The sequence below is a fragment of the Thunnus thynnus genome, chromosome 6 (assembly GCF_963924715.1).
Source record: "Thunnus thynnus chromosome 6, fThuThy2.1, whole genome shotgun sequence".
Taxonomy (NCBI): Eukaryota; Metazoa; Chordata; class Actinopteri; order Scombriformes; family Scombridae; genus Thunnus; species Thunnus thynnus.
This window is the reverse complement of record NC_089522.1, coordinates 5,130,277-5,145,145: the sequence shown is the minus strand read 5'-3', so window position 1 is coordinate 5,145,145 and position 14,869 is coordinate 5,130,277. Positions and strand designations below refer to the sequence as shown.

General features: G+C 37.9%; 1 protein-coding gene across 3 annotated transcripts in view; it reads right to left on the bottom strand.

Moving 5' to 3' along the window:
• Positions 1 to 6,869: 6,869 nt before the first annotated feature.
• The window catches only part of lamb2l (laminin, beta 2-like), a 77,148-nt gene continuing 69,148 nt past the window's right edge, over positions 6,870 to 14,869 (bottom strand). For all 3 annotated transcript variants that reach the window (XM_067591383.1, XM_067591384.1, XM_067591385.1), the window contains exons 34-35: positions 9,366 to 9,531; positions 6,870 to 7,603 (exon numbers count right to left, since the gene is read on the bottom strand). In XM_067591383.1, the coding sequence (XP_067447484.1) occupies positions 7,467 to 7,603; positions 9,366 to 9,531 (303 nt within the window). In that variant the 3' untranslated portion in view covers positions 6,870 to 7,466. The remainder of the gene's footprint in view (positions 7,604 to 9,365; positions 9,532 to 14,869) is intronic.

Below are 14,869 nucleotides of genomic sequence, written 5' to 3'. Positions count from 1 at the left end.
AGAGTATATCACTTTTTTAATGATGCACAGCAGCAATGTATGGACACATTTCAGCTCTAGGCTCTCCTCAGCGTTACTGAAACAATTGTGGGTGTGACCCCTATTAAACAGCAGCCAGGAACCTGCTGGAGATTACTTATCTTGCAAGGCAGCTGGATTCACAAGATCATGACATCACGAGAGAATCCATCTTGTCAGGCTTCAAGTTATGCATTTGTATTCGAACCACCAGTGGTTCAGACCAATTGACGTAACGAATCTAGCTGCCTCGCAAAGTAAGACGGTGATAGACAGTGATAGACAGATGGTTCATCCAATCACCTGCCAAATATTTTTTGCCCTGCCCTTTTCCAAACACTTTCCATGGAAGACTTCGGAGATGGTTCTGTGTAATAAACCATCTGGCACATCTGGTTAGGTGATTACAACCAGCTGCTATAAATCATCTAAACAGGCATCATCAAAAAATAAGTACTAATAACAAAAAAAATAATAAGAAAATTTAAGACAATTTAAGCCATCCAATGAGATATATCACATTATGTGATTGCAACAGCCAGATAGTAACAACCAGATAGTGATCACCTGATTTACAAACAAACAACAAAAATAGCATGGAGGTGAACATACATGTAACCTCATCATGTTCAGAATCTCCATAAAAAATAGCCTGCAAGAGCTTGTAAATAAATATGAACAAGTAAGAGACAAATATTAATCAGTTGAATATTAGTAAGAGAAATAGTAATAAAAAAATTAATAGGAAGAAATATAACACATTCTGTGATTACAACAGCCAGATGAGTATTGTGTGTATATATATATACACATATACACATATACATACATATATATATATATATATATATATATATATATATGTGTGTGTGTGTGTGTGTGTGTGTGTGTGTGTGTGTGTGTGTGTATGTGTGTGTATGTATATATGTATATGTATATGTGTGTATGTGTATATATATATATATATATATATATATATATATATATATATATATATGTATATATAAATATATATGTATATATATATATATTTATATATATATATATATATATATGATATATTGAGTGATCTACTCAATATATCACACATGTGATAGTAACAGCAAAATAAGTGACCGATAGATTGACATGCTAACAATAAAAATGCATGTATGTACATATGTAGACCAATCATGTGCAAAACCTCCATAGATAATGCAAATACATATACATAAGAAAATTAGTAACAAGAAAAAAATCTATCTAATAAGTAATGGTAATAAAACAGCCAAATACAGTAAGTGCTTGATTTACACACTAAATATTCTGTGACTGCAACACTCAGATGAGAGATCAATAGGTTTATACAAAATGTATGTATGTGAATATGAAGACCAATCATGTGCAAAAGCTCCATAGAACATACAAATGCATATACATTAATAATACACATATTCATAAAAAACAAGACACCAGAGTTCACACAATGCTGATTAAGCCTATAACTGCCAGATAAATCTCTCATATTTGCCAATATACAGATTTTTTAATTTGATGTCGGTGGCAACATTCTTGTGCTGGTTAGATGAATGCGCACTGTGCATGCTCTAAGGGCAGAGCTTGCGATCCAGACTTCCACTGTCTGAGTGGCTAGCTTCCAGTTAGTTCCCGGCTGACTTGAATGGTGAAACAACTCATTTTGTGGGGGTTGTGTGATTCTCAAAAAAATGTATCCACCGTTTTACAGCCACAACAGTAGCAACAGAGTATTCTGCGGTGGAGCCTATGATGTAAGCAAGTGTTGTTAGTGTTTTTGTAATTACTCTAATTGCTGGGGAAGGGGACAAAAGTCCCACAGTTGGGCTTTAACAGTATGAATACATGATATTTTTGAAGGTATATCAACTGTGTACAATCTGTAACAATTATTGCATTGATTGATCCAACTATACTTAGAAGAGCCCTTGCTTGTGGGTTGTCTTGTTGAACTGTGGAGTGGCTGAGACCATGCAGTGAGTGTTCATGTTCAGGCTAGTTGAAAGGCTCCTACAGTGCTTAAAAAGGCATGGTTGGTCCTACCTGTCTCAGTACCACTGTTAACCCCTCTTCATATAACTGCTAAGCTAAATACAAGTCCTACTCTACCGCTAGGAGTTGGCAGACCACTATACAAACATCTGTGATTTATTCATGTCTACATAATTACAAACAGGCAAGGGACATAATTGTCAATGTCAATCATTAAGAAATCTTTCAGTCTCAACAACCAGGATGGAACATAAGATACAACAAACACACATTTTATGACCATTTGATTTTGATATGTAGCCCCAACACCAATATGCTGTGCATCAAGACCTACAGTGGTATGAAAAAGTTTAGGCACCCCTGACAATTTCCATTATTTTAATTCATAAATCATTGAGTGTTTGGATCAGCAATTTCATTTTGATCACTCAAATAACTGATGGACACAGCATTATTTCAGTAGTGAAATGAGGTTTATTGGATTAACAGAAAATGTGCAATATGCATCAAAACAAAATTGGACAGGTGCATAAATTTGGGCACTCCAACAGAAAAATCACATCAATATTTAGTTGCGCCTCCTTTTGCAAAAATGACAGCCTCTAGATGCTTCCTATAGCCTCTAAAGAGTGTCTGGATTCTGGATGAAGGTATTTTGGATCATTCCTCCTTACAAAACATCTCCAGTTCACTTAGGTTTGATGGTTGCTGAGCATGGACAGCACGCTTCAAATCATCCCACAGATTTTCAATGATATTCAGGTCTGGGGACTGGGATGGCCATTCCAGAACATTCTACTTGTTCCTCTGCATGAATGCCTGAGTAGATTTTGAGCAGTGTTTTGGGTCGTTGTCTTGTTGAAAAATTCCAGCCCCGGCGTAACTTCAACTTTGTGACTGACTCTTGAACATTATTCTCAAGAATCTGCTGATATTGAGTGGAATCCATGCAACCATCAACTTTAACAAGATTCCCAGTACCGGCACTGGCCAGACAGCCCCACAGCATGATGAAACCTCCACCAAATTTTACTGAGGGTAGCAAATGTTTTTCTTGGGATGCTGTGTTCTTTTGCCGCCATGCATAACACCCCTTGTTATGACCAAATTCCAAAATGAAGCTGGCTTGTCCAAATGTGCTTTTGCATACCTCAAGAGACTCTGTTTGTGGCGTGTGTGCAGAAAAGGCTTCTTCTGCATCACTCTCCCATACAGCTTCTCCCTGTGCAAAGTGTGCTGAATTGTTGAACGATGCACAGTGACACCATCTGCAGCAAGATGATGTTGTAGGTCTTTTGGAGGTGGTCTGTGGGTTGTCTTTGACCATTCTCACCATCCTTCGCCTTTGCCTCTCCGATATTTTTCTTGGCCTGCCACTTAACAAGAACCATGCCTGTGGTCTTCCATTTCTTCACTATGTTCCTCACAGTGGAAACTAACAGCTGAAATCTCTGAGATAGCTTTTTGTAGCCTTCCCCTAAACCTTAATGTTGAACAATCTTTGTTTTCAGGTCATTTGAGAGTTGTTTTGAGGCCCCTATGTTGCCACTCTTCAGAGGAGAGTCAAAGAGAAGAACAACTTATATAGCTCTCTTTAGCTTCAAATAGCCTATACGTGGCAGGTTCTGAAGAATGATGGCAGTGTACACACAATATATAAAAAATTTCCCTCTGAAGAAGAGTGTCAGATGGATATATTGGATAGTTAATTGTAATTACTGTCAAATACTGTTTATATACAGTAAATCTCATACATTAATTGGAAAAGTCTGTAGATATATTGGATAGTTGCTTGTAATTACTTTCAAATAATGTTTATATAAAGTAATGATAATTAAAATTATGTTTTTGTAAGCCATTTTCACATGATCCTATTTTTTGTACAGTATGAAACCAATATTTACCAGGAATTTACTGTAAATAGATGAGATAATCATATACAATTAAAGCCTAAAACTCTCAAGATACCATTAATGGGTGTTAAAGGAGGGTAATTTGAATATAATTTTACATAACTTTTTTGTGTTTTACATCCAGAAATCTGTGCTTTGATGTGACATTTTTAAGGATAAATTGGATAATTAATAATAATAATAATTTTAAGGTATTTCTTCAATGTTTTTCTTTTTTTGTGCAGATTTATACATTTGCTTAACATTCTAGCATTTTCATCACTATTTTATAATGAATTTTCATTTTTATTTTACAAAAGTTGGACTGTAAAAATGCAGATAATGTCTACAGTAAATATCTGTATTTTTAAAAAAAAAATTCTCTGTAGAATAACAAAAGGATTTTTTACTGTTATTTGACGCTAACTGTTTGGCAACTTTTGCTGCCAGACCTTCTACCATTTTTTTTACTATTTATTTATTTTTTAATTTTTTTTTATATCAAATTCAAAGTTTTGCTGTAAAAAACAGAAAGTTGCCTAATTTTTACATTCAGTGATAGGATGTGTATTTTTTGTATTATTTACATAGGATTCTTAACATTCAAGGCCATTAAGTAATTGAATAATCCTGTTAAAAAACTATAATATTCTATTATTTTAATTTAAAGATTACAGTCTTTATTTTATGGTGAATGTTTTTAATAAAAACAATTTCTTTAATAAAAAGAATTTTTACTTGTACATGCAATAACTTACAGTAATGTTTTTTGCTAGGTGAGGTCAGCAGAAACAATCTGTAAACACAACATTGACCTTATGAAATTGATATGGCGAATATTAGTGACAGAAGCAACATTGTCATTCATTTGGATATCTGGCTCTTCAGCTGCTAAATGCTTCACTTGCTAACTTTGTCCGTCTGCTGTTGAGGTCCTGCACAGGTAGTGTACAATGGGTTTATCTGAGCTTTTTTCCCTGGACACAGCTGCCACCAAAACAATGAGCTGAAAGAAGTGAAAACATTCAGAACTGAGGGGAACTGCAGAGAGTGATAATTCTTGATTGGTTGGTCACTACCATCGATCTCTCTCACATAAAAGTAGCCAATTGAACCACTGTTAAAGAAATATTGATTAGAAACGCGGTCTTCTTCTATTTTGGAACTCAGTGCAGCAACAGATTTTGAGGTAACTTGATCAAATTTTTCTCCAGTTTTTAAGGCAGAAAATATTTTGGTAATCCAGTAGGAAATTCATGTGAGTAACCATTCATTAGTTTGGAGGAAAATATAAAAAAGATTCTTTATAATAATTACAAAAATGTGGAAAACCCACATCTGGGGCAAGATAAGTCTAATTAACGTGGCCTTTAAAAAAAAGTGATATTTTTTTACAATCTTACAATTTCATTTAGCAGATGCTTTTATCCAAAACGTTGTACATCTGAGAGCTGATACAACACAAGCAGGGATCTAGGAGAGAACAACAAAAGTAAGTGCTATTAAGCTTAGTTTGAGTCTGATAGGATATAGATGCCAACAGGTGGCGCACAGAGGCAATGCACAGAGTGCATAGATTGCATAGACTTTCAGATTTTTTTGTATTTTTGTCTTTTCCTTCAGTCGAAGTGCAGAGGTTTTCGCAAAAGAGCTGGGTCTTCAGTCTTTTCTTAAAGATTGAGAGGGACTCTGCGGATCGAACAGAGTTTGGTAACTTGTTCCACCACCAGGACACCACAGAGGAGAAAGGTCTAGCTAGCGACTTAGGGCCCTGTTATGGTGGTGGTACCAGGGAGGAATGAGGGAGTTCAGGTAGGTGGGATCCATTTTAGTTGCTGTTTTGTAGGCAAGTGTCAGGGTTTTGAATTTGATGCAAGCAACAACTGGGAGTCAGTGGAGAGATATGAACAGCGGGGTGACATGTACTGTTTTGGACTGATTGAAGAACAGCTGTGCTGCCATGTTCTGGATCATCTGTAGAGGTTTGACCGTGCATACGGGGTGGCCTGCCAGTAAGAAGTTGCAGTAGTCAATGAGTGATATTACAAGAGCCTGTACCAGGAGTTGTGCTGCACAAACTGGAGGAGAATGATGCTAGGTTTGGATATTAGAGGGCAGAGATTGTTAAGAGAGGTGGAGTGAGGAACAGAGTGTGTCTGTAGCCTCATTGACCAGGAGTGAGGAAAATTCATTATGAGGAGGCATGGTAGCCAAGACCTCATTGGAAAGTTGAGTTGGTGTGAGGGACCTGATGTTGTGGTGGAAGGAGACCATTTGTGGAGGAACATGAGGATGTTCTGGTAAAGTGATCATGAATTGAATAATTCAGATAGTGGGTAATATTATTCAGGTAGTGGGTTTAGCTTTTTTATCTGCTATTAGAGCTACATTTAGTACTCCACCTTACATTACCCCCAAAACTGTGTAGGTTTATGCATAATGATACTGTACATACTGAAATCACATTCAGACACTGTGTCTTTTCAGTAAATAGACAACATACAATAGTCTCACTCTACATTACATGTAGGGTGAGACTATTGTTTATTGACTACTCTGCCTGAAATGTCAATCAGGCAGAGTCTGTACCTACTATACACAGTCTTGAGAAGAGGTCTAATCAGGCAAATAAGTGAAAACACATGTGTGGGTTTGTCAGACATTTTCTTGTCATAGCAGGAAAAGCACAGCTGTAGCTAACAACATTAATGATGTTTAGTGTCACATACGCTATCTACTGAGTCCTGGAGCTGACACACCTAACTGGAACACAGTTATCATTAATGTTATTAATTACACATAAAGAATGTCTGCTGTGAACACACACTGCCTTGCTAAGTAAGAGGCGCCCCCTTGTGAGAATGAATTTAAACACTTTTTCTGCAATAAATTTGTAATCTGACACTGTAAACATTAAGCACACATCATCACACAAACAGGACACGATATATATTATGAATTTACATAAATCAAATTTATTTTTCTCCATCATCACATCTCAGAATAAATTTTGCTTATAAGAATATTTGTGTATGCATTCATATGTATTTAATCAAGAGCGTCTTTTGTAATAAAAAATAAACACAAAATTGGATTTCAAAAATCAGTTCACGTTACTCTCTTAATAGGAATGTCAGTAGCATACTAATGTGGTCAAATTACAAATTACAGTAAAAACACAAAATCTTAAAATCACTTTTGGTCAAAATAACACATTTATGATACATGTATTATTTATGAAATCAATTATCATGGCCTATACAATAAAACAATACTCTCCACTGGTCATCCACTTGTTTTAATAGCTTAAAGACATAAACACCACACAGGATAGTGTTGATATCCAGGAGTCAAAAAGTGGTACAGTACACTGATAGAGGAAGGCACTTCTGTGATATAACACTCGACAGGTAATGTGTAAAACTTGAAATACCAATGACCAGAGCAGTGTCTTATTTTCATGGGTGATATAATTTTTCTGTCCCAGCATCAGTCATGACTCTGCTCTGGACTACAGCAGCATACGGTAAACAGGGAACTGTGACCTCCTCACACACAGTTACTGTACTTCTGCACTTGATCCCGGATGTTGTCCCGCACCACAGTAGCATTTTCCTTTAACTCCTCCAGCTCCATGCGCTGCCTCTGCATCCGCTTCTCGTTTCTCCTGAAGTTTTTCTCCAGTTCTGCAAAAACAAAGAGAAATAAAAAGCTAAAAAAAGGGAAACAGTAGGGGAAGCTGAATGCCATCAAAGTTCATTGAGGTAGCAAGAGTATTATAGATGTGAGTATGGTAAACTGAGCACAATGTGCCAGTGGAGTTAAATACTTGACCAAAACAGACAAGCAGCGTTGGTCGGGACCTTGCACTCTGGCCCGTCGGGATCAGATCATTTTGCTTTTTAAAAATGAGGGATATTTCTTACATTTGTGGTGTGCTTTTATTTTGAAAGTTTGATTGATGTGTACTGTCAGGTGTGTAGAGACAATAAGTAACTGCAGCTGGACACAGAAAACTACTCATATATTTGAATGGAGAGTGTGAGCGAACCCACACCTTTTTGAACATTTACTGCTTCCACATACTTCTAGATACAGATTTCATTTGAACTTTAAATGAGTCATGAGACTTTGACCTACAAATCTTGAATTTACATGTTTTTTTCTATCTTTTACTGTTTTTGAGATGTTAGAGTTTGACTTTTAAAGTCTTTTCTTGCTCCTCCTGTAATTTTATAATGAGTGTGTATTGCGGAATGTTTCACAGCACTGAGGGAGTGACATCACCAGGAGCAGTTGTTTAGGGGGTCAAAGCAGCATGTTTAGGGGGTCAAATTTAGGGTTTAAGTGACGGAATAATAAAGAAAGAAAGAAACAAACACACAAAATACAAGAGGGCCTTCACCCTTTGGGCTCGTGCCCTAATAAAGAAACAAAGAAACAAACAAAGAAAAAAAACAAACACACAAAAAACAATAGTATATATACTACTGTTACTACTATAATACTATTGTTTTACAGTAGTCCTCTGCCTTTTCAAAATAAGACTTTTCCTCAATTTTGGCTCCCGAACAAATGCTGTCAGCTGGTATTGGCTTCAAACTTTAATAGATGACTTATGACACTGTGCTGAAAAAAAGTTTGTAATAACTCGAACAGTTTGGATTTTATAAGCCCTGAAAGTTGCAGTGCCACATCACATCAAATGTACCCCTTACAATGTAAAACAATGGGGGAGGCATGGACTTTGTGTCAGACAGAGGCTTCTGACATCTAAACTATAAGTCTGATCACTTTCAAACCTGTATCAATGGATTCACCACGAAATTTCTTACTAAAATATGATTTTTAATGTAAGATTTCACCAAAGTAGTAGTAGGGATTTATGTGGAGATTTCACCAGAAGTGTTCTCTAAAATACTCCTCTCCAACTGCTCCTGGTGATGTCACTCCCTCATTGCTGTGAAACATTCCTCAATACACACTCATTATCAAATCACAGAAGGAGCAAGAAAAGACTTTAAAAGTCAAACTCTAATATCTCAAAAACAGTAAAAGATAGAAAACACATGTAAATTCAAGATTTCTAGATCAAGGTCTCATGACTCATTTAAAGTTCAAATGAAATCTGTATCTAGAAGTATGTGAAAGCAGTAAATGTTCAAAAAGGTGTGGGTTCGCTCACACTCTCCATTCAAATATATGAGTAGTTGTCTGTGTCCACCTGCAGTTACTTATTGTCTCTACACACCTGACAGTACACATGTCAATCAAACTTTCAAAATAAAAGCACACCACACTTGTAAGAAATATCCCTCATTTTCAAAAGGCAAAATGATCTGATCTCGACAGGCCAGAGTGCGAGGTCCCAACCAACTAATCTTGGCCTGTCCTTAAGATACCCCAGGGTGCTATGGAACTCACTTTGGGAACCACTGCTTTACTCACCCATGAGTTTTTCCATCCCCTCGTTGGCTTCATTGAGGAGGTCTTCTGCCTCCTTCTTGATTTTCTTGGCCTTCTCATTGATGCTGTTCAGGCCTCCAGACTCCCCGCCAAGAGAGTCCACCTTCATCTGCAGCTCACGGTACCGTTTCTCTGTGTCGTTGAGGCTCTGAGAGACAACACAATATTGAGAGCATGGGTTGTTGTATAAATATTGTACTTATATTTGTGTGATTGCTGAAAGACCAGAAATTTTTTTCAAAACAGCTCTCACTCCCACAATTTTAACTCTTCAAGCACATATCCTGCCTCAGTATGTTGCCACAAGCCTCCTCTCTCTCAAAATGTAAATACATTTCACATAGGACTTATAGTTTTTGAGATCTAAACCTTAATTGATAGAGAGTCGCTGTCATGTTCTCATTGACTGCAATACAGTCTGCAGGATTTGTGTCTCCTCTCACTCCAGTTTCTTAAACTTACAAATTCTCTCTTCCTTCAAAAACTTTTTACACATATCATTCATTCTCATGTTAAACTAGTCTTGCTTTCACTAATGATGTACAAATCTCTGGGCTTCAAGCTCTAGTTTGAGACAAATACATTTTCATCATCAAAATGGAGATTTTTTCCTCTCATTTTTGTGAATGTCTGGTTGGTTCTCCTGATCAGCTTCATCTTAGATGACCTTAGATGACAAGGTTGTGTGTTCGATACCCGCTCACTGCAGTGCTCCTCGTAATATTGCTCTCATGTACAAAGTTGCTTTACATCCTCATCATGTACCATAATTCAATTCCACTCTAGCTTACTTTAACATTATTACCTAAAATGTGGACTGATATGCTTGTTAAACACATCTTTTCCTGAGCTACAGAAAATGTGTGAGTAGTCCAGTGGTTTAAGCTCATGTCACTTCTAAACTCTTTTTAAATGAAAAGATTGTGAGTTCGAGCCCAGCTTAGGGCAGAACTCAGTAGAGTTGAAGGATGCAGGAGCCCACAGGTGATGTCAATCTGCTTGATGAGACTGCTACTGATACATTTCATGCAATTGACAGAGTAAACACCAGAATCTGGCCTGGCTTTGCTGTGTGACATGTCAGCTCGGTGTGGAGCATGTCTGTCTCATAATCATGAAGGTGCAGGTTCAATTCCACCCATTGTTGATTTTAATCTTGGTAGATTTTTCATTAGTGTTCAGCTTCCATTTATGCAGTCTAAATCTGCTTTCAGCAATCACACGCAATTTGTACAGAAATTCCATTTTTTAGTTGTGTGATTGCTGGAAGCAATCACACATTGTTCTTCTCACTCTTTATTCTTATTCCGTCTTCCGTACGTTTTTTGCCACGTTTCAACTGCTGCATACTTTGTGCTATAAAAACCATTCAACTGTCAATCTCTGCAACTCATTCAGCAGATGTGTGCTTGTATTTTTCTGAAATGTAACATGTGTCAGTGATTTTATATAATTTTTTAAAACATTAAAATTTATAATGACAGTCTATGGAACGAACCGTCCAACTGAGTTGGAACCATAGTCACTTTGACACTCAACTGCTCGGAAGTCCCTTATCGTACAGACGCCATTCAAACTGTAACATGTTCACAAAACTTTGAACTTTCAAAGTTATCAGATAGTTTAGTGATATCTTTTGTAGTTTTTCAGCAATTTAAGCCCAAAGTCAGGGGTTTTGAAGACTTTTTCAGGTCTCACCAGTGTGTCATGTGATCAGGCACAGTGGAGAGCACAGATAATTTTAGACCAGAAATGTTTTTCTAAACTGCTCTCACTCCCACAATTTTAACTCCTCAAGCACATATCTTGTCTCAGTATGTTGCCACAAGCCTCCTCTCTCTCAAAATGTAAATACATTTCACATAGGACTTATAGTTTTTGAGATCTAAACCTTAATTGATAGAGAGTCGCTGTCATGTTCTCATTGACTGCAATACAGTCTGCAGGATGTGTGTCTCCTCTCACTCCAGTTTCTTAAACTTACAGATTCTCTCTTCCTTCAAACACTTTTTACACATATCATTCATTCTCATGTTAAACTAGTCTTGCTTTCACTAATGATGTACAAATCTCTGGGCTTCAAACTCTAGTTTGAGACAAATACATTTTCCTCATCAAAATAGAGATTTTTTCCTCTCATTTTTGTGAATGTCTGTTGGCTCAGTGGTTTAGAACACTGCTCTCATGATCAGCAATACTTTAGATGACAAGGTTGTGTGTTCGATACCTGCTCACTGCAGTGCTCCTCATAATATTGCTGTCATGTACAAAGTTGCTTTCCATCTCTATCATGTACCGTGAATCAATTCCTCTCTAGCTTACTTTAACACTATTACCTAGTGTGGATTGCTATTCTTGTTAAATACATCTTTTCTGATTTTATAGCTCTAGACTGAGTAGTCCAGTGGTTTAAGCTCCTGTCATTTCTGACCTCCTGTTAGATCCAAAAGTTGTGAGTTCAAGCCTTGCTTAGGGCAGAACTCAGTAGAGTTGAAGGAAGAAGCAGTCCAGGTGATGTCAATCTGCTTGCTGAGCTGAACTGCTTTTTTGTCAATTTCATGCAATTGACAGGCTAAATACCAGAATCTGTCTGCCTGTCATTACTGTCTGACATGTTAGCTCAATGCATAGCCTATTGTCTTACAAACATGAGGGTGTAGGTTCAATTCCACCCATTGCTGATTTTAATCTTGCTAGATTTTTCAATACTCTTCAGCCTCCAGTTATGCAATCTGAATCCGCTTTCAGCAATCACACGCAATTTCTACAGAAATTGCATTTTCTAATTCTTTTTATACCACTTTCCGTATGTTTTTTGCCGCGTTTCAACTGCTGCATACTTTGTGCTATAAGAACCATTCAAACGTCAATCTGTACGGCTCATTCAGCAGATATGTGCTTGTATTTTTCTGAAATGTAACATGTTTCAGCAATTTTATATACATTTTTAAAACAATAAAATTTATAATGGCAGTCTATGGGACGAACCGTCCAACTGAGTTGGAACCTTTGTCACTTTGACACTCAACTGCTTGGGCAACCCTTATCCTACAGACGCCATTCAAACTTTAAAATGTTCACAAAATTTTGAATTTTCAAAGTTATCAAATTGTTTCGTGATATCTTTTATAGTTTTTCAGCAATTTTAGCCAAAAATCAGGGGTTTTGCAGAGTTTGTCAGGTCTCACCAGTGTGTCATGTGATCAGGCACAATGGAGAGCACAGATATTTTTAGACCAGTATTTTTTTTCTGAAGAGCTCTCACTTCCACTTTCACAATTTTAACTCCTCAAGCATATCTTCAATATCTTGAAGATATGCTTGAGGAGTTGTCTGGTTGGTTCTCCTGATCAGCTTCATCTTAGATGGCCTTAGATGACAAGGTTGTGTGTTCAATACCTGCTCACTGCAGTGCTCCTCATAATATTGCTCTCATGTACAAAGTTGCTTCACATCTTTATCCTGTACCATAATTCAATTCCACTCTAGCTTACTTTAACATTATTACCTAAAATGTGGATTGATATGCTTGTTAAACACATCTTTTCCTGTGCTACAGGGCATGAATGAGTAGTCCAGTAGTTAAAGCTCATGTCACTTCTGAACTCCTTTTAGATCCAAAGGCTGTGAGTTCGAGCCCTCCTTAGGGCAGAACTCAGTAGAGTTGAAGGATGCAGGAGTCCACAGGTGATGTCAATCTGCTTAATGAGACTGCTAGTGATACATTTCATGCAAATGACTAAATGACTAAACACCAAAATCTGGCCTGGCATTGCTGTGTGACATGTCAGCTTGGTGCATAGCATGTCTGTCTTACAAACATGAGGGTTGTTGGGACTACATGGGGGGACTAGAACATCCCAGAACTGTTCAGCCTCTCCTCTGCACTATCAGGAAAGTGATAACAGTTGTTCAGCCCCTGCCCTTCAACCAGAGAGAATTGTAGCACGTGATGCACATGTCCATAATAGTGCTAGTTTAGTCTTGTCTTCATCAGAAATGACTTCACAGTGTCCCCGCCTTAAAGTGCTTGAGCTTATAGCTAAGGACATTGATCATTTTGACCCAGACAGCTGTAATCACCACACTGAAGATTACTTTAGAGAACTAGAATACAATCTAGTTGACCTGCCCCATGCAACCCAAAGTGAGAAAGTTAAACTTGTGTGGAAAACCAGCTCTAAAGCTGTATACAAGTTTATACAATCACAACCTTCCAGAGTCAGAAATGACTACCAAGAGCTCCGTCAAGCACTAGTAGAAGAATTCTCTTTTACTGCTGACAAGACCACATCAATGGTTGCAGCCCTCCAAGTTAAACATTCCCGTTGTGAGCATCCCTGGGATTACTACCAATGTTTGAGGCATGCGCACTTCCAGGGCAAGAATGCACCAGGCTTAAAACCCCACCTTCCAAGTCCTTATTCTTGCAGAACCTTCATCCATGCGTACGCACTCACGTTGTACTTATGACGCACCAAGGTAACCCCTCACTGTGTGAGATAAGAAAGATGACACAAGTGGCTTGGGAAACTGCTGTCACTTCCAAAGCAGGAGGGAAAACAATTGAGCCTGCCAGCTCAAACACTGAAGCGTCATACAGGTCTTCTGCCTCAAAAGATCACCCTCAGAACAGTCCAAAGGGGGGTGACAAAAGGCAGCATAGGGACACTGGGCGTAACTGCCATGTCCACCAACTGCGTCAAGATAGGCATTCACACAGTAGAAGCTTTAGAAGGCCATACGCAGAGATTCTGGCCCAGAAGTGTGACCAGACAATGGACAGATCAGATGATGACCACAGCATCTCTGACCACAGTTCAGTACATGGTCACCATCTATCAGACAGTGACAGTGCCTCTGAATGTCTCTCTCCCTCTGGCTACATGGAGCGTTACAGTCCTGAGCCACAAATTAGAAACTTAAGACACAAAAGCTCTAGAGCTCGCTTTTCACAATTCTAGATAGCGACACAGTTCACCGCTGTACTGACAGTAAGACAGATACCAGTGCCTTACCTTTCCTGCAGTTACATAGGCAAACTTGGGTTTGTTAGCAACAGTAGCAACCTCAGTTATTCTAAACTCAGTAATAGCCAGACAGCCTGCTATTAGTTGAGGAAAGCCTAAATTCTGATTCAGCTCAGACACCACTGTCCTACTTTGCAAGTATAATTGGATCAACTCCTTGGAAGTATTTTGCCAGTAGGATCACTTTGCAAAACACTAGCTTAGGACACTTGATTAGGTACTTTCAGAAGTAGTCATACACATGTCCTCACCCACCAGAAGTTTAAGACACAGTGCCAAGCAAACAATGATACAGCCATTAGGACTTTGGGATTTTTGGAAATATGATGACATCCTTCTGTAGCAACACCTGCCTGAAGGACAAAATTGTAAAGTCTGCCAAGATCAGACTGAGTACTACATTGAGTAGTCAGTATTGTCATCAGATCCAATGAGTGAAACAACAAACACTCTTGG